At 50.2% G+C, this 22,710-nt stretch overlaps 1 protein-coding gene across 11 annotated transcripts in view; it reads right to left on the reverse strand.

The window, feature by feature from the left end:
* Nucleotides 1-22,710, reverse strand: part of RASAL1 (RAS protein activator like 1) — a 36,739-nt gene that overhangs the window by 3,258 nt on the left and 10,771 nt on the right. For 2 of the 11 annotated variants that reach the window (XM_054663627.2, XM_016924296.4), the window contains 14 exons: nucleotides 18,785-18,914; nucleotides 16,636-16,717; nucleotides 16,402-16,533; nucleotides 14,349-14,437; nucleotides 13,208-13,325; nucleotides 12,909-13,062; nucleotides 12,474-12,538; nucleotides 12,075-12,187; nucleotides 9,354-9,546; nucleotides 5,360-5,497; nucleotides 4,370-4,514; nucleotides 2,985-3,157; nucleotides 1,433-1,570; nucleotides 1,218-1,353 (listed from right to left, as the gene is read on the reverse strand). In XM_054663627.2, the coding sequence (XP_054519602.2) occupies nucleotides 1,218-1,353; nucleotides 1,433-1,570; nucleotides 2,985-3,157; nucleotides 4,370-4,514; nucleotides 5,360-5,497; nucleotides 9,354-9,546; nucleotides 12,075-12,187; nucleotides 12,474-12,538; nucleotides 12,909-13,062; nucleotides 13,208-13,325; nucleotides 14,349-14,437; nucleotides 16,402-16,533; nucleotides 16,636-16,717; nucleotides 18,785-18,914 (1,806 nt within the window). Of the gene's footprint in view, nucleotides 1-218; nucleotides 375-1,217; nucleotides 1,354-1,432; nucleotides 1,571-2,984; nucleotides 3,158-4,369; nucleotides 4,515-5,359; nucleotides 5,501-9,353; nucleotides 9,547-12,074; nucleotides 12,188-12,473; nucleotides 12,539-12,908; nucleotides 13,063-13,207; nucleotides 13,326-14,188; nucleotides 14,438-16,401; nucleotides 16,534-16,635; nucleotides 16,718-18,784; nucleotides 18,915-22,710 lie in introns of those variants that run through there. The other 9 variants (XR_010148154.1, XM_054663629.2, XM_016924298.4 and 6 more) reach the window with 9 other exon arrangements.

A 22,710-nucleotide genomic window follows, 5' to 3' on the forward strand; every position in this document is an offset into this window, starting at 1 on the left:
AAAACAAAAATAAAAAAAACCCACTACTTCCTTTGAATCTTACATCCTCCACTCTCATCCAGCCCCACTTCTGCTCCCCAGACTCTAGCAGTAGCCTCGCCTCTCCCGGTACTCCTCCCTCATTCGAGGCTCCAGTCACACAGACCCTTTTCCATCCGTCAGCCTACCTTGTCCCAACCTCTAGGCCTTTGCTCATGACACCTGCAACACTTCCTTACCCCCATCTCCCAGTTCTGTCTCCAATGTCGCTGCTTAACTTCTGCTCTACTCAGGTCACATTTAAGCAGCACCTCCTCCAGGAAGCCCTCCTTGAGTCCCCATCCTGAGGCTGGGTCAGAGGCATCCACTGGAATCTCAAACGTCTCATCTTGGCACTTATAACATTGTATTACATTGTTATACATTGTAATACATTGTTATACATTGTATATACATTGCTAATAACAATGTCATTATTTTATATATTATTTTATATATATTATATATTATTTTATATAATAATAATGTTATTATTTACAATGTTATACATTGTAATACATTGTTATACATTGTATATACATTGTTAATAACAATGTATAACATTGTATTAACAAAAGGCCGGGCACGGTGGCTCACGCCTGTAATCCCAACACTTTGGGAGGCCGAGGAGGGCTTATCACCTGAGGTCAGGAGTTCGAGACCAGCCTGACCAACATGGTGAAACCCCGTCCCTACTAAAAATACAAAAATTAGCTGGGTGCAGTGGTACGCACCTATAAACCCAGCTACTCAGGAGGCTGAGGCAGGAGAATTGCTTGAACCCGGGAGGCAGAGGTTGCAGTGAGCCGAGGTTGTGCCACTGCACTCCAGCCTGGGCAATAGAGTGAGACTCTGTCTCAAAAAAAAAAAAAATTATTGGGTTATGCACTCATCTTTCTTGAGAACAAGCTCATGATGTTTGAGCACCACTGGATGCTGGCACCTAGTGAGTACTTTAGAAATAACACGTCGCATGCGCCAAGCAGCGTCCTATGCTCTTTGTGTAAATCAAGTCATTTAATTATCACAACTCCATGAGATAGGCACTGTCATCAACCTCATTTCACAGTTGAGGAGACTGAGGCATAGAGAGGTTGAGTAACTTGCCCGAGGTTGCACAGCCAGCCCAGGCGGAAGTGGGACACCCGCTGATTGACGGGTGGGGAGGGCGGGGCCTGCAGTCCGCCCTGCCCCCTCACCTGAGCGCTCAGCCTGGAGGCAGCAGGTCCAGCGCGCGCTGCGGAAGGCACCGGGGTGGCAGGCGGCCAGCTTGTTCGGGTTGGGGGCGCTGGCCTTGCGCAAGGCCGAGAGCCACTGGTTGAGCTCATTCACATTCTGCAGCGGGTGGGAGGCGATCAGGGGGCGGGTGGGAACAGAGGGACGCCCCCCGCTCCCCATCGCGGTGGGGTCTCACCTTGCACTGGAGGTAGGTGGTGTGCAGCGCCCCCGTGCCGTCCTGCGTCACCACCTGCATCACGTGGGGCAGTTGGAAGGCGCCCTCGTCTACGCGCTCCACGGCGCGGATGTGAGACACGGGGATGGAGTGTCGCATCTGGGGAAGAGGATTGTCGCTGCAGGATGGGCTGGGGGCTAGGGCCGGGGTGGGGACACCTTCCGTCTGGTTGTGTGCAGCAGGTGGACTCAGTTCCCAGTGGCGGGACATTCAACCCTGTAAGTCTGTGCTCTGTGTGCTCGTCCATCCATCCATGTGAGCTGTTCCATGAGTCCTGCCCTATCCCCTTTTATTTTTTTAATTTTTATTTATTTATTTTTTTAACAGAGTCTCGCTCTGCCGCCCAGGCTGGAGTGCAGTTGCACGAGCTGGCCTCACTGCTACCTCCGCCTCCCAGGTTCAAGCGATTCTCCCGCCTCAGCCTCCCAAGTAGCTGGGATTACAGGCGTGCACCACCGCTCCCGGCTAATTTTTGTATTTTTAGTAGAGACGGGGTTTCACTATGTTGGCCAGGCTGGTCTCGAACTCCTGGCCTCAAGTGATCTGCCCACCTCGGCCTCCCAAAGTGCTGGGATTACAGGCATGAGCCACCGTGCCCAGCCACCTCTCTAAGTGACAACTTCTCTGGGCATCCATTTCCTTGTTAATAATAACTACCACTTCTATGGTACTTGGGACGCGATTCCAAGCACTTTACATTGATCAACTTATTTAATTATCACAACAAACTTCTGGGGTTGGTTCTGTTATTCTCTCCAACCTGCAGATGAGAAAACTGAGGTGCAAGAGGATAGATGACGCTTCCAAGGTCACTCATTGGGTGGACCCAAAATTGGAACCCAGAGAACTGACCCCTAGAATCTCCATTCTTCTGATAAAATAGAAACTGGAAGCGTGGGCTCCCTTCTCAGCGTTAGCCGTCATCATCTACTGGTGTGCACACAGCTCCCCATTCGGGAGATTCCAGCACGTGTCTCGGGGCATTCTAGTCATGAACGCCAGCCCCACAAGGGCAGGATTTTCACCTGTCTTGTTCACTTCTGTATCTCCAGTGCCTAGGACACTGGCACATAATAGGCACTCAATAAATGTTTGCTGAATGAATGAACGAGTGAATGAATGCTTGGATGGATGTGCCTGAACATCTGCACACGTTCCTAGTGAACACATTCAATTTTATGAGTCTGTCTAGCATGTGTGTAGATCCTGGTGGGAGCATTGGAGAGTGGCTCAGCATCATCCCTGTCCTGTGTGCATCCACATCTGGGAGGCGTATCCCCGCCACCGCATGTGTACATTCTGAAGGATGCATGATGGTGCCTGTCCATGTCCTGTGCCCACATTGGCCTAAACTTGTGAGCATAGCCTGTCCTGAGAGTTTGTCATTGTTAAGTTGCTATGGCACCTTGGGGCCTTGCCCCACTGTGGGCCTCAGTTTCCCCTGGGTACAAAGAGGCAGCACCCTGAAAAAGGCCACCCCTGGAAAGCCCTCCATAGTGGACTGGAACCCCACCTGCCACTCAGGACTCTTGGAGAAGGAGAGGGTCTCCCCGCTGAGCCAGACGTAGCGCTTCTTGAAGGCAAAGCGCGTGGCCAGGCCGGCAGGCTCCTCCTTGCGCTTCAGCAGATAGCCTTCTCGAACAATGGCCGAGGGCGGGAACAGGGCCCTGGCTGGGACACCAGCTTCTAGGAGATGGGAGAAGAGAGCAGTGGACAGTGAGCCCTCCCTAACCAGGCTCACCTTGCTCCACTAGCATGCCCAGGGAGGACCTCAGTGGACAGGCATGGTTCTCTGCTCCCCTAGAGGCAGGAGGATGAGCGCGATGACTTCAGACCACTCCCTCAATAGGGGATGCAATCATGGAGGCTGGGAGGAGGGGGAGGGCAGAGTAGCCCTTGAAGACCTCTCTCCAACCAGAGAAATCTGCAGATAGTATGCAGGCAGCCAGCAGGGGCAGCCACACCCTATGGGGTCCCATCCAGGCAATGTCCAGCATTTAATCATGCTCAGGGAGCCAGGACACAGCCCCGCCGCCCCACCCCAGCACCATAGGGACCCCACCATGCCACAGCCAGGTTCTACGTTCTGACAGGTTGCTTCAATGGGACTGGGATCCAACTAGGTTATGACCTGAGCCCCACATTATGGTATGGACTCAACCACAACTTTTCTGCTACAAATCATCCTGTGATTCTGTTTCACTCCAAGTCAAAGCTAAAATTCTTCCCAAGGCCTATGAGGCCCCACAGGATCTGGCCCCCTCACCTCTCTGGCCTTGCCTCTTTGCCTCCCCACTGCCCCCAGTTCACTCTTCTTCACGGGTGTCCTCAGTGCTGCTCTGTGTCCTACCTCAGGGCCCTTGCACATGCTGTGCCCTGCCTGGCACACTCTTCCCCAGGATCCTCAAGGCTCTCTAACTTTTCCCTTTCAGATCTCTGTTCTTTCCTCCTTTTTTTTTTTTCCTTCTTAGCACTTACAGCTCTCTAACATACCACATAACTTGCTTACTTATCTTGCTAATGGCCTGTGGTCCCCAACAAAATAAAACCTCTGTGAGATCAGATTTTCTCTGTCTTGTTCACTGCTGCATCCCCAGCACCTAGAACTGTGCCTGTTATTTAGTAAGCGCTTAATAGATGTTTGTCAATGGCATGCACACCATACCACGATCCCGCCCACAGCCACATCCCCACACTGGCTGGGGATGGGCCTGGAGGACAGAACCTGAGCTCTGTTCATCTCTGGGGCCTAGCACAGTAAGTATCAGGAAATGTTAGTTGACTGACCCACAGATTCACATTCTTAGTGCTGAGGAGCTGGTGGGGGAAAGGGGAGGTCCCTGAGTGGTGTCTCAACTGGGCTGAGAAGCCAGATGTGGCCGGACCTCAGGAACTCACCTTCATCCCCATCCACATCCACCAGCCGGTCCAGGAAGTCTCTCACACGTGAGACACACTGCAGCAGGAAGGGGTGCAGGGGGGCCATCCACAGTTCCTTGCCTTGGCCCAGCTGCTGGCCCAGGTTTCCGATGCTCTGCACAGCCTGGAGCAAAGAAGCGAGGGATGCCGGGGCCAAGGTCACAGCAGAGGGTAGGGCCCCTCCTGGCTCCCAAATCAGTGCTCAATAAAAGAAGACTCATATTGCCGGGCACAGTGGCTCACGCCTGTAATCCCAGCACTTTGGGAGGCCGAAGTAAGCGGATCAGTTGAGGTCAGGAGCTTGTGACCAGCCTGGCCAACATGGCGATACCTCATCTCTACTAAAAATGCAAAAATTAGCTGGTCGTGGTGGCTCACGCCTGTAAATCCAGCTACTCCAGAAGCTGAGGTGGGAAGATCACTTGAACCGAGGAGGCAGAGGTTGCAGTAAGCCAAGATCGTGCCACTGCACTCCAGCCTGGGTGACAGAGCGAGACTTGTCTCAAGGAAAAAAATAAATTAATAAGAAGACTCAACACCTTCCTTGGGTGATGTCTGTTTCCCCTTCCTCTTTTTGGAATCTGCACCCCCCACTAACCTTATTCTGTTCCCTCCCGAGCCCAGACCCTCCCCAAGAACTGCTCAGTCCTACCATGCATACTCTCATGCAGAATCTCAAGTTGTTGCCCTTTGCAAATGATGATCTAATTCATACTAAGGTGTGAATGACTGCTAGCCTGTTTTCCACTTTCCTTCTGGAAGGGTTGGGTTTTCATTCCCAAAGGGGAAATTGGAGTGCATGATGACTGCCTTCACCCTTGGGATGGAATGCTAACGTTGGTGTTTCAGACTTGGGTTTCTTCGGGTGTTCTTTGGGTCTTCTGTGGGTCTGGCCTCCCAGCTCTGCTCCTACCATGCTTTTTTCCCTGGCTAAGAGTACCCAGGATGGGGGAAACCCATGGCTGGCACCTTGGCAAGCAACAGCAGTGAGCGGCTAGTCTGGGGGTCCGCGTGTTGGTCCCGAAGGTCAAACAGCTTTGGGGTAAGGATGGCAGGTGCGAAGAATCGCAAGAAGAGAAATCCGCTGATGGCCAGGTACTTCACATCCTGCTGGAAGGAGCAGAAGGTAAGAGGAGCCCCCCAAACCCACTTCCCAGCTGCATAAACTGAGGCAGCAAGGACTAGAAATTTGTGGTGCAAAGAGAAGTGGGATGGGGAATTGATCAGGAAGCCACACTGGCTGGCCAAGGAAGTTTTTCCTCTCTGGGCCTCAGTTTTCTCACCTGGAAAATGGAATAACAAAACCAATCCTACAAAAGCAGATTTGGCCAAATGTCCTCAGAGTTGGCTTTGTGCCAAGCACTATGCCAAGAGCACAGCCCTAAGAGGGAGGTACCATCATGATTCCCATTTTACAGATGAGGAAGCAGAAGCTCAGAGACATCAAGCGATTTGCCCAGGGTCACACAGCTAATGAGTGGCAAAGTCAGGATTCAAACCCAGACCTGTGATTTATGATAATAACAGCAGCAGGACGGATACCTCTCTATACATTCGCTTATTTAATACTCAACCCAGGAAGGATCACATCTCCATTTTACAGAGGAGGCAACTGAGGCCCAGCGAGGGAAAGTCCCTTGCCTAAGGCTGCACAGCCATAAGCGGCAGAGCCAGGAGTTGGACTTAGGCAGGATTTGATTATTTTTCTTTTTTTTTCTTCTTTCTTTTTTTTTTTTTTTTTTTTTGAGGCAGAGTCTTGCTCTGTTGCTCAGGCTGGAGTGCGGTGGCACGATCTCTGCTTACTGCAACCTCCACCTCCCAGTTTCAAGTGATTCTAGTGCCTCAGCCTCCCAAGTAGCTGGGACTACAGGCATACGCCACCACACCTGGCCAGTTTTTGTTTTGTTTTTTTGTTTTTTAGGGGTTTTTTTTTGTTTTTTTTGTTTTTAGTAGAGATGGGGTTTTACCATGTTGGCCAGGCTGGTCTTGAACTCCTAATCTCAAGTGATCCAGCCACCTCGGCCTCCCAAAGTCCTAGGATTACAGGCATGAGCCACCTCGCCCAGCCAAGGATTTGAATTCTCTGTTCTTCACCACACTCTCCTGCCATTCAACACCAGCTACCAAGGAGCCCTCACTAAGTATTAGCAACCAAGCCTAAACTATCACATTTAGTCCTCAAACAACTCCATGTGGGTAGGTAAGTGCTATTATCCCATTTTTTCAGATGAGGAAACTGAGGCTCAGTAGTGAACCCAGTCTGATGGGCTCCAGAGTCCATCCTGTGTGCACCTCCCCACCTCCAGCCTCTGCCCTCTACAAACTGTAGAGTATGGTTCCCCTCCATGTGAATCCGGGGCCTGGCCCATCTAAAGGTAAGGCTGGTTCCCCAGCACCAGCAGAGGTGACTCAGGGAAGGGTGCCCCTCCATCCTGGGTGCATCTTGCTCCCCGCAAACCAGCTCCCCACCCACCTCTCACACTTGCCAGGCTATATTTAGCCTGAGAGTCTGCGCCTGTGTTTATTCAGAGGTTGTAGTCACACATGAAACAATGCCCTCCCCGGGGCGTGTGCCACCTTCCTGGGGCATCTTGGCCTTGACAGTGACCCCTGCAGCAGCTGGGTACCTAGAACTGCCCAGAGGGAGCATCTTCCCCTCCATCTGGAGCCCTGAACTGTCCCCAAGGCCACCACTACCCCACTGCCATCTGTAGTCCAGGGTAATTTCAGTCTTCACATCAGCTCATTTGTTTCTTCCTTCTTTTAAGGCAAAGAACCGGTGTCAGTGCAGCAGAGAAAGGGGCTTCCCTGGGTTCCGCGGGCCGGAGAAAGTCCCTGCTCCAGGCCCACCTTGGGGGCTGAGAACTAGAGGACACTTGGGTGTCACTGATATTGGCTCACCATACGAGGTCTAGGCTGTCTGGGGAGCTGGCCTCCTCCATTTCTTCCCTGTTCCCTGCCACAGCTGTGCCCCACTTAACACCTCTGCTGGCAGCCCAGGTGAGAGCCCAGCAAGGTGAGGTGTAAGCCAAGCTACATCCCAGGGTCAAGGCCCAGAGCTTACTCCTCAGCTGGGGAGGAGGGGGAGGAGGGGAGAGACCCCAGCTGGGAGTCTAGAAAACCCTTGGCCAAGTGTTTTGCCTCTCTGGGCCTCGGTTTCCCCATCTGTAAACAGGAAGTGGAGAGAGATGTGGCATAAATCAAAAGCTCTCAAATGAGGCTGTAGGAAGTGGGTTACGACATTGCCAAAATGTAACAGGTCTTAGATCTTTCTGCAAAGCGAATCCTAGTCTGATACATCAGCACTACGTAAGAGTTCATCTCACCTGATGTTATCTGCAAGTGAGGACAATGACAGCCACCTCGGGAGGTGTGCTGAGCATTCAACCAGGGGGTCCCAAACTGGCCAGTCCAACCACAAATGTTTTGTAATGCATGACCCAAAGTGTTTTTGTGTGTTTGGTTTTCACGTGAATTCATGCTGACATTTTAAAAATAAGAGATCAGGCCGGGCGCGGTGGTTCACGCCTGTAGTCCCAGCACTTTGGGAGGCTGAGGCAAGGGGACTGCTTGAGGCCAGGAGTTTGAGACCCTCTGGGCAACACAGTGAGACCCTGTCTCTAGAAAAATAAATAATTAGCTGGGTGTGGTGGTGCACCCCTCTAGTCCCAGCAACTCGGGAGGCTGAGGTGGGAAGATCACTCAAGCCTGGGATAGAGGCTGCAGTGAGCTATGATTGTGCCACTGCACTCCAGCCTGAGCAACAGAGCAAGACCCCGTCTCAAAAGTTAGTAATAAATAAATAAATAAATAAATAAATAACCTCACATAAAATCCAGAATCTCTAAAGATCTGGCAGTACTGGGCTTCCATTCCAATATGGCAGTGATCCCCTGGAGCTGCCCCCTTTAGACAAGCTCTGGGGGCTTCAGTTGGCCACAGTCTTCGTGACTCCCTACCACCCCACGCGCTGCCTGCTTTGTTCTTGCGCCTCATCTGCCTGAAACTCACAGCATCTGAGTTTTCAACTTTTCTATCCATGTTGGTATAGCACTACACCTGCAGGGATTCATTTTTAGACTTTATTCTGGGTGTTTCTGAGCACTTACTGTATGCCAGATCTGCGTTCTTCTCTCTTACTTCCTCTCTCTCTCTCTATTTTACATCTGGAATTTTAAGAAGGACTTACTTTGTGCCAGACTCTATTATTTGCTGGTTATGAGCACAGACTCAGGAGCCAGCCTGCCTGGGTGAGTGCCAGTCCCAATATCACTCCTTTCTACCTGTGTGACTTAAGCTCTCTGGGCCTCAGTTTCCTCCTCCATAAAATGGGAATAATCCTGGTATCCACCTCACAGGCTGCGTGTGATGATTAGATAGGGTAATAAATACATAAATCACCTAAAACAAGATATGGACCATGGTCAGGCTACATAGAGTGTTAGCTGCCATTATTATATTTATTGTTGTTATTTATTTGTTTATTTTGAGGCAGAGTCTATCTCTGTCACCCTGTCTGGAGTGCAGTGGCGCAATCTCGGCTCACTGCAACCTCTGTCTCCTGGCTTCAAGCGATTCTCCTGACTCAGCCTCCGGAGTAGCTGGGATTACAGGTGTGAGCCACCATGCCCAGTTAATTTTTGTATTTTTAGTAGAGACAGGGTTTCATCATGTTGGCCAGGCTGGTCTCGAACTCCTGACTTCACTTGAAAGTGATCCACCCTCCTCGGCCTCCCAAAGTGCTGGGATTACAGGCGTGAGCCACTGCGCCCGGCCTATTTTTATTATTACTATCATTCTTGGGACCCGGACCCTGCCAGGAACGCTGTCCCCACTTCTGCCAGGACAGAATGCTCTAGTGCCGGCAAGCCTGGGTTCTGGTCACAGTTCTGTCCTGACTCCTCCGAGTGACCCCGGCCAAGCTCCGGCCTGTCCCCAGCCTCAGCCTCCCATCCCGGCGCACCTGGTGCTCTGCCTGGGGGAAGCGCTCCTCCACGCGCCGGTGCAGCTGCTTGAAGGCGAGGCGCACGGCGGGCGGGCAGCGCCCCACGGAGCCCACGATGGCGTCCACGATGGGCCCCAGGTAGCCCGTCAGCAGCCCCAGGCTGGTCTCCCGCATCTGCTCCTCCGAGAGTGCGCCTTTGAAGGAGATCCTCCTGGAGGGGCCGGCGGAGCAGCTCAGCCTCGGGGCACAACATCTGCCGGCTCCAAACCCTCCACCGGCCCCGCTGAGCTCCGAGAGGAGTCATCTTCCCTCCACGTCCGCAGCCTCCTTCCTGCCCCTTCCCACCGGGTTTCTTGCTGTTGCTTAAACACGATGAGCTCATTCCCATCCTGCAGCCTTTGCACTGGCTCATCTCCGTGCCCAGAACACTCTCCCGTTAAATGTTAAATCTCCGCAACACTCCCTTCCTCACCGCCTGCAAGTCTTTGCTTAGATGTCCCCTCCCCTGCGAGGCTGCCCCTGTCCTCACCCTCTGGAATATTGCAGGCCTCTCCCCTCCCTCGTTTTTTCCATTCCCTGGTCCCATTCAATAACCTTTTTCCAACCAGGCACGATGGCTCATGCCTGTAATCCCAGCACTCTGGGAGGCGGAGGGGGCAGGTCACTTGAGACCAGGAGTTCAAGACCAGCCTGGTCAACATGGTGAAACTCCATCTCCACCAAAAAATACAAAAATTAGCCCAGCGTGGTGGTGCACGCCTATAATCTCAGCTACTTGGGATGCTGAGGCAGGAGAATCGCTTCAACATGGGAAGTGGAGGTTGCAGTGAGTCGAGATCGCGCCACTGCACTGCAGCCTGGGTGACACAGCGAGACTCCATCTCAAAAAATAAATAAATAAATAAATAAATAAATAAACCTTCTTCCTCCAGTTGCTCATTATCTGTCTCCCCCCAGAATAGGGACTTGGGACTATTTGTTCCCTACTGTATCGTCAGTGTTCAGCCCAGAGCCTGACACTCAATCATTGTTTTGTTTTGTGGATGCTAGAACAGCACTTTTCCATCTGCAATTGTTGTGTTCCTTTCTTTCTTTACAGATTGAGGGTCTGTCTTGCCCACACCTAGAGTGACAGCTGGGGGTTCTCAGCCCCACTGTGTCCTGGACCCAACGTGCTGAGCCCTGGACTTGTCTCTGGCATGGTCTCTTTTAATCCTAACAGCAACTTGATGGGGTAAGTAGCCTTACTTGTTCCCATTTAACAGATAAGAAAACTGAGGCTCAGAGAGGTTACTGGGGAGATGGCACAGCTGAGAATAGAACCCAGGACTGCCAATTCCACAGCCTGCCTGCAACCCTGCCCTGTCCAGGTCCCTAGATGCCCCTGTCCCCATGGGTGCCCACTGAGTTTCCTCCATCGTTATCAAGTGTGCTAGGAAAAGCCCTCAACTTGGAGTCTCACAGATGGACTGTGCCCTTCTGCTCAGGGCCTGGGATCAAATCCTTGCTCTGTAGTTTCCTGGCTGTGTGACCTTAGGCAAGTGACTTTCCCTCTCTGAAGCTCAGTTGCATCATCAGTAAGAGGGGGTCATGATGCCTGCCTCTAAGGTAGTAGGAAGGTGTGGACAGCACAAGGAAAGATCCTCTCCTGTCTCTGCCACGGTCCCCAGTGGATACCCCAGCAACAATTTTCCACAGCTCCAGGCTTGTGGGTTAGACAGGAGAAGGTTCTGGAGAGAAAGGAGGAGCCCACGGAGGGGTGGAATGACCCCCAGCCACTGCTCTGCTTCCTCCCAATCTCATTGAGCTCTCCACGATCTCCCTTGCAGGCAGGCCCACTCAGAGACCGCCAACACCACAGTAATAAAAATCGCTAATGTTGGGGACCCCCAGCAGCACAGCAGTAAATATCACTAATGTCGGGGAGCCCCAGCAGCACAGTAATAAAGATCACTAATGCTTGTGGAGCACATGCATGACTCAGTTAACGGAGCAGAGGTCATGAGCCCCACGTTTCAGGTGATAATATTCTCACCAGCTGGATAAGGGACATTTTAGAAGTAGTGTGTGCATTAAGTAGAAGAATATTGGATCAATATTTTAGGTTTTTTAATTTTAAAAAATCTGATTATGCCAGGCACGGTTGTTCACGCCTGTAATCCCAGCACTTCGGGAGACCAAGGCAGGAGGATTGCTTGAGCCCAGGAGTTTGAGACCAGCCTGGGCAATGTGGCAAAACCCTGTCTCTGCTAAAAATGTAAAAACTTAGCTGGGCATGGTGGTGTGTGCCTATAGTCCCAGCTACTCAGGAGGCTGAGGTGGAAAAATTACCTGAGCCCGGGAAGTTGACGCTGCAGTGAGCTGTGGTCACACCACTGCACCCCAGCCTGGGTGACAGAGTAAAACCCTGTCTCAAAAAAAAAAAAAAAGAAAAGAAAGAAAAGAAAAGAAGCAACTTAACCACTGAGGAACAGAAGTTTTGGCAACTTTGTCCACCGGTAGTGGCAAAGCTAAGATTTGAACCCAGGGAGCTTAGCATCAGAGTCCTGACCATAACCCCTATACTACACAGCCTGATGGTTTAAGGACTTGTGTGTAAGGCTTTCAGCTCAGCCACCGAGCTCCTGAGCAGCTGTAGCCCCAGGGTGGGTGGCAGTCAGCATGAACCCAGCCCCCAGACAAGGCTCCAGGTAGCCAAAGGGGCCCGTCGGAAGGTCAGGGTCCTCAGGCTTTGCTCACCGGGTGCGGCCCAGGTCCATCTTGCAGGGATCCAGCTCCATGTACTTCTTCTCCTCAAAGACGCGGCTAATCACAGGCTTCAGGACCTCGTGCAGGTAGGGCATGCCCACGAGCTGGGGGCAGGGGGCACCACACGGGGTGGGGCTGAGGGCGAGGCCGGGGCATGCCCATGAGCTGGGCGCGGGGGGACCATGCAGGAAGAGGTTCAGAGAGAGGCCAGGGCTGGGGTAGGGGACACATCCAGGTGCAACTCAGGGCAAGGCCGGGCACCAGCCGCCAGCACTGCAGTTCGGCTGCTCAGTGCTGTCTGAAGCCAGCTAAGTGAGGGAGCCAGGTAGGCACTGGGAAGGAGGTACCCGAGGAAGCTGCACCCGGTCCCCCAGGCCTTCACCTACTCACCTTCATAAACTGTTCCATCGACTTGGATGCCAGGGAGTTAGAACGGAAGAGGGTGTTGGGGTCCACTGGGAGGACAGGAGGAAGTGTTTGCTGGGATTTAGGGAGCTGAACCCAGCTCACCCCACTCACCCAAGGTGAGAGTCATGATTCTTCCAGCCCCAAGAATCAGGAAGACCCAAAACATCAACCCCATTCACAGTACAGAGGCCCGGAGTGGTTAAGTGAATTGCCTGAGGTCACACAGCTCACAAGTAGCAAAACCAGGGCCTGAACCTGCAATTGGGCTCCCAACTGTCTGGAGGTGCACAGCACAGGGACCCACAGAAAAAGGAGCCCTTTTTCCCTCCGCCTGAGGCCTCCCCATTCCTCCCCCAGGACCCTCCTGCAAGCCCACCATTGAGGGCGGTGATGTCGGGGGTTGTGCGGGCAACTCACTGGTCCGAGCCACCTCACGCCGGGTGAGATAGTCCAGAAAGCGCCCAGCCAGTCCCCGGCCAAGAAAGAGTTTCACCAGCTTGGTGGCAAGGTCCTGGCGGCAGTCCCCCAAGGTCAGCTCTTCCAGCAAAGCCAAGGGGCTAGCAGTGTCCTCCTGGGTGGGGGCGGGAGACAAAGATGACCTCGGCCCCTGGGACCCCAAAGCAGATGGGCCTAGATAGGGCTCCGTGAGGCAGGGGGAGGCCAGGATCCAGACCCCCGGCACCCCCCTGATAGCATTGCTTGCCTGACGCACCCACCTCTGCTGGCCCCTGCACAGACTCCATGAGCAGCTCCATGAGAGGCTGGTAGCACTGGGAGGGCAGGACGCGGTCCTCAATCAGGCGTACCTTCACTCGCAGGGCACCCAGGGTCCCCCTGTCCAGGATCAGATCATAAGAAAATGAAAGATCTGGCCGAACACGATGGCTCACGCCTGTAATCCCAGCATTTTGGGAGGCCAAGGTGGGCAGATCACTTGAGGTCAGCAGTTTGTGACCAGCCTGACCAACATGGTGAAGCCCCATCTCTACTAAAAATATAAAAATTAGCCAGGCGTGATGACACACGCCTGTAGTCCCAGCTACTCAGGAGGCTGAGGCAGGAGAATTGCTTGAACCTGGCAGGCAGAGGTTAAGATTGTGCTGCTGCACTCCAGCCTGCGTGACAGAGTGATACTCTGTCTAAAAAAAAAAAAAGAAAGAAAGAAAAGAAAATGAAAGATGCCCTTATGGAAGAGCACAAGTGCGCATGGGCAGGTGTGGAGAGCCAAGAGAGGCCAATGGGAACACATGGGAGGAGGGCGGGTGTTTGCAAAACGAGACAGGCGTAGGCAGGTATAGACAAGTGTGGACAGGTATGAACAGGGGTAGGCAGCTGTGAACAGGCATAAATAGGAATGCATACAAACAACATAAACAGGCAGGTGTGGCCAGAGTGGATAGATGTGGCCGGTGTACACAAATATGTACAGGATGTGTGGACAAGTGTAGATGATTGTTGACAGTGTGAACAAGCATGGACAGGTGTGTATAGGTGCGGCCAGTATAAACAGGTGTGAAATGATATTGATGGGTATAAACAGGACAGGCAAGTGGAGATGGTATAAACAAGTGTGTTTAAGAATGAACAGTATGGACAGGTGTGGAAGGACCCAAAGTTCTAAATATACATCAAGTGTGAACCAACATGTTTGCACATGAACAGGTGAACGGGTGTAAAGTGAAATTATGTGGACTTACGTAAACACCTTGAGAGACATTCCATAGACAGTTGTTAAATGGATGAATGCATGAAGTGGCATAGTGATAATGTGTGGGCTGGCATGGGCTCTGCCCACAAGCTGTGGATGCTGCCCGGCATGGCTCCAGCCTGGCCCCCTCCCTCTGCACCGACATTTACCCAGAATCCTCCTCGGCTCTGGGAAAGGGCAGGAGGCGGAACCAGCCGTTAGGTGGCTTCTGCTGGAGGGTCTTTGGAGAGAACTCCACCTTTTGAGAGAGACACACAGACCCTCAGCCGGGCCCTGGCCTGCCCTGCCCTGCCTGGCTCAGGTCTCACCTAGCCCTGGAAGAACAGACTGCCCACCCACAGAGGGGCAGAATGGCCTGCCAGGGGACCCCTCCTTCTCTCCTACAAGTCCCAAATTATTAGCTCCTGCCAGGACACTGAGGGCTTCTGAGGGCCTACCAGGGACACTTAATTTACAATTGAGGAAACTGAGGCTTAGCGATGTGGAGTGATTTGCCCAAGGTCACACAGCTGCTAGAGATAGCATGTCTGGACTGAGTGTATTTTCAGCTCTGTTTAGGGACATAAATTTCATCTATCAAAAGGCATAAGGACAGCCCTGGAGGGACCCAAGCCCCACCCTCTCTCTCTTTTTAAATAACTTTATAGAGACGTAATTCACATCCTAAACAATTCACCTTTTAAAAGTGTACAATTCAATGATTTTTAGTATATTCACAGAGTTACCGCAATTAGTTGTGCCGCTGATTCCAGAACATTGTCTATGAGCCCTAAAGAGCCTGCACTCATTACCAGTCACTTCGTGCCCCCCAGCCCCTGGCAACCACGAATCTATTTTCTGTGTCGGTAGATTTGACTATTCTAGACATTTCGTATAAATGGAATCATATGTGTTTTGCAGGGGCTGGCTTTTTCCACTTAGTGTAATGGTTCATCCACGTGCCAGTACGGTAAGTCCTGACTCATAACGTATAAGGAAATCAAATGTACCATGAGCTAATTACTATAAACAAGAATGAAGGCCGGGTGGGTAGCTCATGCCTGTAATCCCAGCACTTTGGGAGGATGAGGCGGGCAGATCACTTGAGGTCAGGAGTTCAAGACCAGCCTGACCAACCTGATGAAACCCTGTCTCTATTAAAAATACAAAAATTACTCAGATGTAGTGGTGTGCACCTGTAACCCCAGCTACTTGGGAGACTGAGGCAAAATAATTCCTTGAACCCAGGAGGTGGAGGTTGCAGTGAGCTGAGTTCATGCCACTGCACTCCAGCCTGGGCAATAGAGGGAGATTCCTTCTAAAAAATAAAAATAAAAAAATAAACAAGAGTTAAGTTCCTACAGCATACAGTATGTCATTTTGCTTAAGGCTGCAGTTTCCAAGAACCTATGGATGACATTAAATGAGGACTTACTGTACTTCATTCCTTTTTATGGCTGAATAATATTCCATTGTATCGATAGACCACATTTTGTTTATCTATAATGGACACTTGAGTTTTTTTCCATTTTGGGCTGTTATGACTAATGCTGCTATGAACAGTAATGTCAGAGTTTTTGTGTGAACATAAGTTTTCATTTCTTTGGGGTATGTACCTAAGAGTGGAATTGCTAGGTCATAGAGTAACTCTATCTTTAACTATTTGAGGAAATGCCAGGCTGTCTCCAAAGACAGGGAAACCAAGAGAAAGAACCTGAGCCCAGGACTTCCAGGAGTAGGAGTTAAGGGCGTAAGTCTGGAGTCAAAGAGATCTGAACTCAGATCCTGGCTCTGCCCTTTCTTAGCCATATGACCTTGAAAAAGCCACTTAGCCTCTCTGAGCCTCAATGTCCCCATCTGTAAAATGCGGATAGCAACAGTCCCAGCCTCATAGGGTAGCCATGAAGGTTAAGTAATGAGGCTCTGTGGGAGGGACACTCAGCACAGGGCCAGCACATAGTCATCTGTCATGCTCTCATCCCAGAATGAGAATCTGGGCCCGTCCTGTGATCTTGGATAGGTTCCTGTACCTTTGACAGCCTCAGTTTCCTCACCTGTACAACAGAGCAATGAAACCGCAACACTCAGGCCTAACCAGGGGAACCTGATGAGGCAGCTGTACATCCACCCTTCTGAGAGCCAGGAGGCTCAGCCCGTCTCATCTTTCTTCCCCCTTGGAGGCACTGGGGAGCCATGGAGGCTATTGTAGGGAATGAGGCTCACCATGCCCAAGAAGTCATTCTTGCCCACCATGTCCCAGTCCCAGAGCTCCACCCGCAGTGGGGACGGGGCACCTGGCATCTCCCGCAGCTCCAGCACTTCATCCCAGTGCGGGAAGCGAGTCTTCTTGATGGTCTGAGGGCGAAGGAAGTGGTCTGTGAGTGGGAGAGCTGATGGGGACTCCTGCCCCACCACCAAATGCCCCACTCCTTCCTGGTTTCATCCCCCACCACTCACTGAGGTCTCCAAGCTCTGGCTGCCCCAAAACACACGTGCAAATGGGTCAGATGTGCCAGAGATGTCTCTGGGAGCCAGGTCCCTGGGAACAGATGGGGAAAGGAGTGAGGAAACACGGCACCCAAGTTGGGCCTTGGAAAGGCTGTTAAGAGTAGATCATTCCAATGTCGCTGGTTTCCAAGGCAACAAACTGTTCCATGTAGGGGTCCAGCTAGGGACACCCCTGACCATGACCGTCCAAACCCAGTATCTTCCTGTCACCACCCTATGGGGAGGCACTTGTATATCCCTATTTTTCAGATGAGGAAACTGAGGCACCAAAAGGTCATATCCTACATCACAAAGCCCAGCAAGTAGAAGTGCAGCAGGGAGGGGGAAAAGAGAGCCTCAAATTCTCTGGAGGCCCCAGATGGGAAACTTGATGCAAAGGTTCAAAGCCTGGCTTTGCACTCATTGGCTAGCGGACACTAGGGAAAGTCATTTCCCCTCTCTAAGTCTTCATTTCCTCACCTGGAAAATGGGAGTAATAACAGACCAACCTCATAGAGCCGAGGGTTAGATTGGATGATGTGTGTAAAGGGCCAAGCATAGCACCTGGCAGGTGATGGGTGCTTGGTTCATTTATTCATTCAACAAACACCCATGCCCACACCTTGTCTAGGACCCAAGAGAAAGCATGAGGCAGGGACTCCTTGCCGTTGGTTGCCATGACAACCCAAAAGTCTTACTCCAGGCAGCTTCCCCATCCCTCCTTCTTGACGTTCCCCAAACCCAGGAACACACCACCACCCCACCCCCACACCAGGGGCTGCTTCCTTCTTCCTCCTGCTCCCTTCCCACCCCTGCTTAGCATCCAAAGCCTTCTTCGGTTTCCTAGGAGCTGGCCCAGTTGCTAAGCGACAGCAATCAGTCCCTCTCATGCCTGCAAGGAACCTGCACAGCCTTGTGGCTGAGGAAGGGGCCGTGGGCTCAAGGAAGACCAGGAGCCTCTGCCCCCTGCTGAGTCCCTCAGCCTGTCACCTGCCTCCCTGCTTCTCCCTCAACCAGACTCTAGGAAGCCCCAGCTGAGGCCAAGGCTGGAAGCAAAAATCTGGAGGTGGTGGGAGAGGCTCAGAGAGGGCAAGGAAGGGCTTTATGGTCACACAGCAAGCTAGAAATTGGAGGTCCTCCCCAATCTGGGCAGGGATTTTCCTAAAAATGAGAGCTGGGGAGGTGAAAAAAAAGGCAGAAAAACAGGATGAGAGAGGAGTGGGGGAAGGGTGGAGGTATTTGAGGGAGCAAAATGACAGAGAGCTGAGGAAGGGAAAAAGGGATGGCCATGACAAGTAGGCAAGAGGGAAGATGGGTGTCCCATGAGCTGGTGCCCCTAGAGGGCCACCTGTGGGTTTTCCTGGTCTTGCATCCATCTTCCACCTGATTTTTCTTTGGGACAGAACCTATCTCCTTCTCACCACCCCCCTCTCACATGACTTAGTGGGGGCCAATCCCTCCCTCCGCTCCAGTAATGGGCTTGTGACTCAGGCCTGATCCATTATTCAGTGTAATTGGTTCAGAGATAGACATGTGCCCCAGCTTGAGCCAGTAAAAATTAATCCCAGGACATTGGTTGGAAATGGTAGGAAATAGAAGTGTTTTTTTCTGTTGGAGTGGCTAAGCTGGCAGGGTGCCAGCCTGGAGTTGCTAGGGCCATCTCTCACCTGGGGAGAGGCTGCCTAAGAATGAAGCTAACACAGAGACCAGCAGAGCTAAAAGACAGATTCCTAATGGCATCATTTGAACACCTGGACCCAGCCATGCCTGAAGCTACATGTCAGTCATATAAGCCAATAAAGCAGCTCTTTTGCTTAAGCCAGTATGAATTGGGTATTTGTCAGTTACAATTTAATGACTACACCTCCACACTCACCTGTCACCTGTCATCCTGAGTGTCTGGTCTGTTGCTGCTAGTCCCTGGGGACTCAACAGGATTTTGCCCCCAGGAACTTACAACCCAGTGAGCTTGGACTGTTTGTCCACCCAGGGAACCTGACTGCCAGCCCAGAAGTGCCCCAGGACTGAGGAGGTCCCAAACGCCAGGCAGCAGGGGAGACCCAGGGGACTCCTGCTCATTCTCAGACCACCCTCCACACCACCTCCACCTTAAGCATACCTGGCCTGAAGCACATGGCAGCGAAGGCAGCGGCCCTGCCCATCCTCCAGCATCTGCACTGACAGGCAGATCTCACCCTGCACTTCTGCATCTGGGTCCACTCGGCTCAAGTTAATCCAGCTGTCAATCCCTGGAGGGCACAGGCACTAACATTTATGAAGTGCCTACCATGTACTGGGCATTGTGTTAACTTAAAAATTCAATTAACATTATTTTCATTATTATTTTTTTTTTTTTTTGAGACAGGGTCTGGTTCTCTTGCCCAGGCTGGAGTGCAGTGGCACGATTTTGGCTCACTGCAACCTCTGCCTCCTGGGCTCAAGAGATTCTCCTGCCTCACCCTCCCGACCAACTGGGACTTTAGGCGTGCACCACCATGCCTGGATAATTTTTGTGTTGTTCTGTAAAGATGGGGTTTCATTATGTTGCCCAGGCTGGTCTCAAACTCCTGAGATCAAGCAATCCATCCACCTTGGCCTCCCAAAATGCTGGGATTACAGGCATGAGCCACTATGTCCTACCTCAATTAAAATAAAAAATGTGTTAAGACCCTGGCTTCTGATATAGGTGCTGTAATTATCCCCATTTTCAGATGAGGAAAATGAGGCACAAGGAGAAAGAGTTTTGTCCATGGTCTCACAGTTAGCAAATGGCAGAGCTGGAATTTGAATGCAGGCAGTATAGTTAGTTCTAGGGCCAATGCTCGTAGCCATGTGCCATCACACACTTCACCCTGGTATAGAAAGAACTTCATCATGTAATCCCAACATACTCTCCCCTCAAAAAAATCTTGGACATTTCTCCCCTCTGTATTTCTCTCAACACTTTGAAGATATTGTTCCACTGAATTCTAGCTTTCCATCACCAGGCTGGAGTGCCGTGGCACAATCTCAGCTCACTGCAGCCTCAGCCTCCCAGGCTTAAGCGATCCTCCTGCCTCAGCCTCCCCAGTAACTTGGACTACAGATGTATACCACCACAGCTAGCTAATTTTTTGTGTTTTTTGTAGAGACGAGGTTTTGCCATGTTGCCCAGGCTGGTCTCGAACTCCTGAACTCAAGCCATCTGCCTGCCTTGTCCTCCCAACGTTCTGGGATTACAGGCAGGAGCCACTATGCCCAGCCTTTTCTATCTATTATAATTCTAAGGACTATGTCTCTGATGCACTGCAGTTTCATCACAACGTGTCTAGATACAGATTTTTTAAAATCCTGCTGAGTAGAGATTGTGCTGCTTCTATTTATGGAATCATATCCTTCCTTTAGTTCTGCAAAATTCTAGATGATTGATTTTTTAAAATTATTTCCTCTTCCCAATTTTTGTTATAATTTTTGCCTGTCTCTAATTTTTAAAATTCTATCCTTCTGGAACTCCAATTAAATAAATGTTAAACCTCCACAGTTATTTTCCATGTCTCTGAATTTCTATTTTATTTTTTCTCCTTTTCCTCTGAAACTAATTCTGAATAATTTCTCTAGACCTTTCTTCCAGTTCACTAAATCTCCCTTTAACTATGAATAATCTGATGTTTCACTCAACCACTCCATTTTTTATTTCGACAATTATACTTACCTCTAAAAGTTTTATTTGGTGCTTTTTAAAAATCTGTCTGCATAATTACTTGTAATTTATTGCTGTTATTGCAGACCTTTCTTGTGATTACATCTTTTATTTCTTTTAATCTGATTCTTTTTAAAAATCCTGTATATTATAATTACAGAATCTAAAGTCTTTGTGGGTCTAAATCAGATGATTATTGTTTCTGCTGACTATTGCCCATGGTGTCTCATTTCCTTGTGTGTTTGCTGATCTTTGATTGTGAAGTCGTGTTTGTTTGATCTTACTCTGGGAAACCTAAGTGAACATGCTTATCCCTAGAGAGGAGCAGGAGTTGGTTATTCTGGGACCCCTTGAGGGTCTCAGCCTAATGGAGAATTCTCATGTTGAGTAACATCCACCCTGCCCCTAGTCCAAGTTTTAGTCTCTTTGTTGAGTGTAGAATTGATACTGACGTCTACTTTCAGGGAAATCCTTCATGGTCTCCTTGCTTTTTGTTTACCATTCACTGTTAGGTTTTAGCTAATGGTTTTTGTTTTTGCTTGAGATGGAGTCTCACTCTGTCACCCAGGCTGGAGTGCAATGGTGCAATCTTGGCTCACTGCAAACTCCGACTCCCAGGTTCAAGCAATTCTCATGTCTCAGCCTCTTGAATAGCAAGGATTACAGGCACCTGCCACCATGCCCATCTAATTTTTGTATTTTCAGTAGAGAGGGTTTTCACCATGTTGGCCAGGCTGGTCTCGAACTCCTGACCTCAACTGATCCGCCAGCCTCGGCCTCCCAAAGCGCTGGGATTACACACGTGAGCCATTCCACCCAGTCTCATGACTTGAGATGGAAAAAATACTGAGGGATTTCCCGTTCTATAAAGAAGTTTGGCCTGGCTTGGTGGTTCACACCTGTAATCCCAAAAGTTTGGGAAGCCGAGGTGAGCTGATCACCTGAGGTCAGGAGTTTGAGACCAGCCTGGCCAACATGGCAAAACCCTGTCTCTATGAAAATACAAAAAAAGTTAGGCATGGTGGTGCACGTCTGCAATCCCAGCTACTCCAGAGGCTGAGGCATGAGAATCGCTTGAAACTGGAAGGCGGAGGTTGCAGTGATCTGAGATCATGCCACTACACTCCAGCCTGGGTGATACAGCGAGACTCTGTCTCAAAAAAAAAAAAAAAAAAAAAGTTACCACAAGTCCAACAATGTATTAGGAACCCTATTTAATCCAGGATCTCACTGTTGTGTAGCAGGAGAGTGCTTTTGAGGATTGAGTCCCTCCAGCTGCTGAAAGTAGAAGTCTCATCTCACATCTCTCTATCTCCACTGCAGCCTCCACATTTCTGCCACATGCATGCAGACACATGGACACGTTCCTTCTTTTCTTGCTGCCTGTTGTGTGGGAATGTGTTCTGTTTTCCTATCTAAGTCCACAAGTTCCTGCAAGCCAGGCCTCATACTTCACTCATTTAATTTCACTCCCCTGGGAGGATGTTTGAGGTGCACTGGGTACAGCTCAGTGGGCAGATTAAGAGCACAGATTTTGGAGGCCGACACAACTTGGGTTGGACTCCGATTTCTGAACCTTCTAGAAGGGGGAAGTCACCTCCCCTCTCTATGCCTCTGTATATTGGAGATCATTCTGGTGGACACTTCACTGGTGTGTTGAGAAGTAAAGTGCTTAGCACCATGCCTGGCATATAGTAGGCCCTCATGAAATAGGATTATAATGATGATCCGCACACAGTTGGTTTTCAACTAATTCCCACTGAGGGAAATAATGCATTATTCAATAAATGGTATTGAGACAATTAACAGTCATGTAGACAAAAAGTAATAAAGTTTAATCCTTACTACATACCTTATATCTAGGCAAATTCCAAATAGATCAAAGACTTAAATGTGTTTTTTGTTTAATGCAATAAATGGCCAGGCATGGTGGCTCCCACCTGTAATCCCGGCACCTTGCGGGGCCAAGGCAGGAGGATTGCTTGAGGCCAGGAGTTCAAGATCAGCCTGGCCAACATAGTGAGAACTTGTCTCTACAAAAAAAAAAAAAAATACATATACATATGTGTGTGTGTGTGTGTGTGTAATACATTAATGTTAGAAGGAATTATGTTTTAAAATGTTTCTCTTAAACTTAGAGTTGAGAAGTTCTTTTTAGGTCTAACAGAAAATTCAGAACCAAAAGAAAAATATGGGATTAAATATAGAAAAAGAAATTTTATACATGAAAAAATTATAGGCAAAGTCAAAACATAAGAGACAAACGGAGAAAAAATATTGCAGCTAATTTGACAAAGAATTAACTGCCCCAATATGTAAAGAGCTCCTACAAATCAATAAGAAAAGGCAAACAACCTGGTAGGGGG

Source organism: Pan troglodytes, chromosome 10 (assembly GCF_028858775.2).
Source record: "Pan troglodytes isolate AG18354 chromosome 10, NHGRI_mPanTro3-v2.0_pri, whole genome shotgun sequence".
Classification (NCBI taxonomy): domain Eukaryota; kingdom Metazoa; phylum Chordata; class Mammalia; order Primates; family Hominidae; genus Pan; species Pan troglodytes.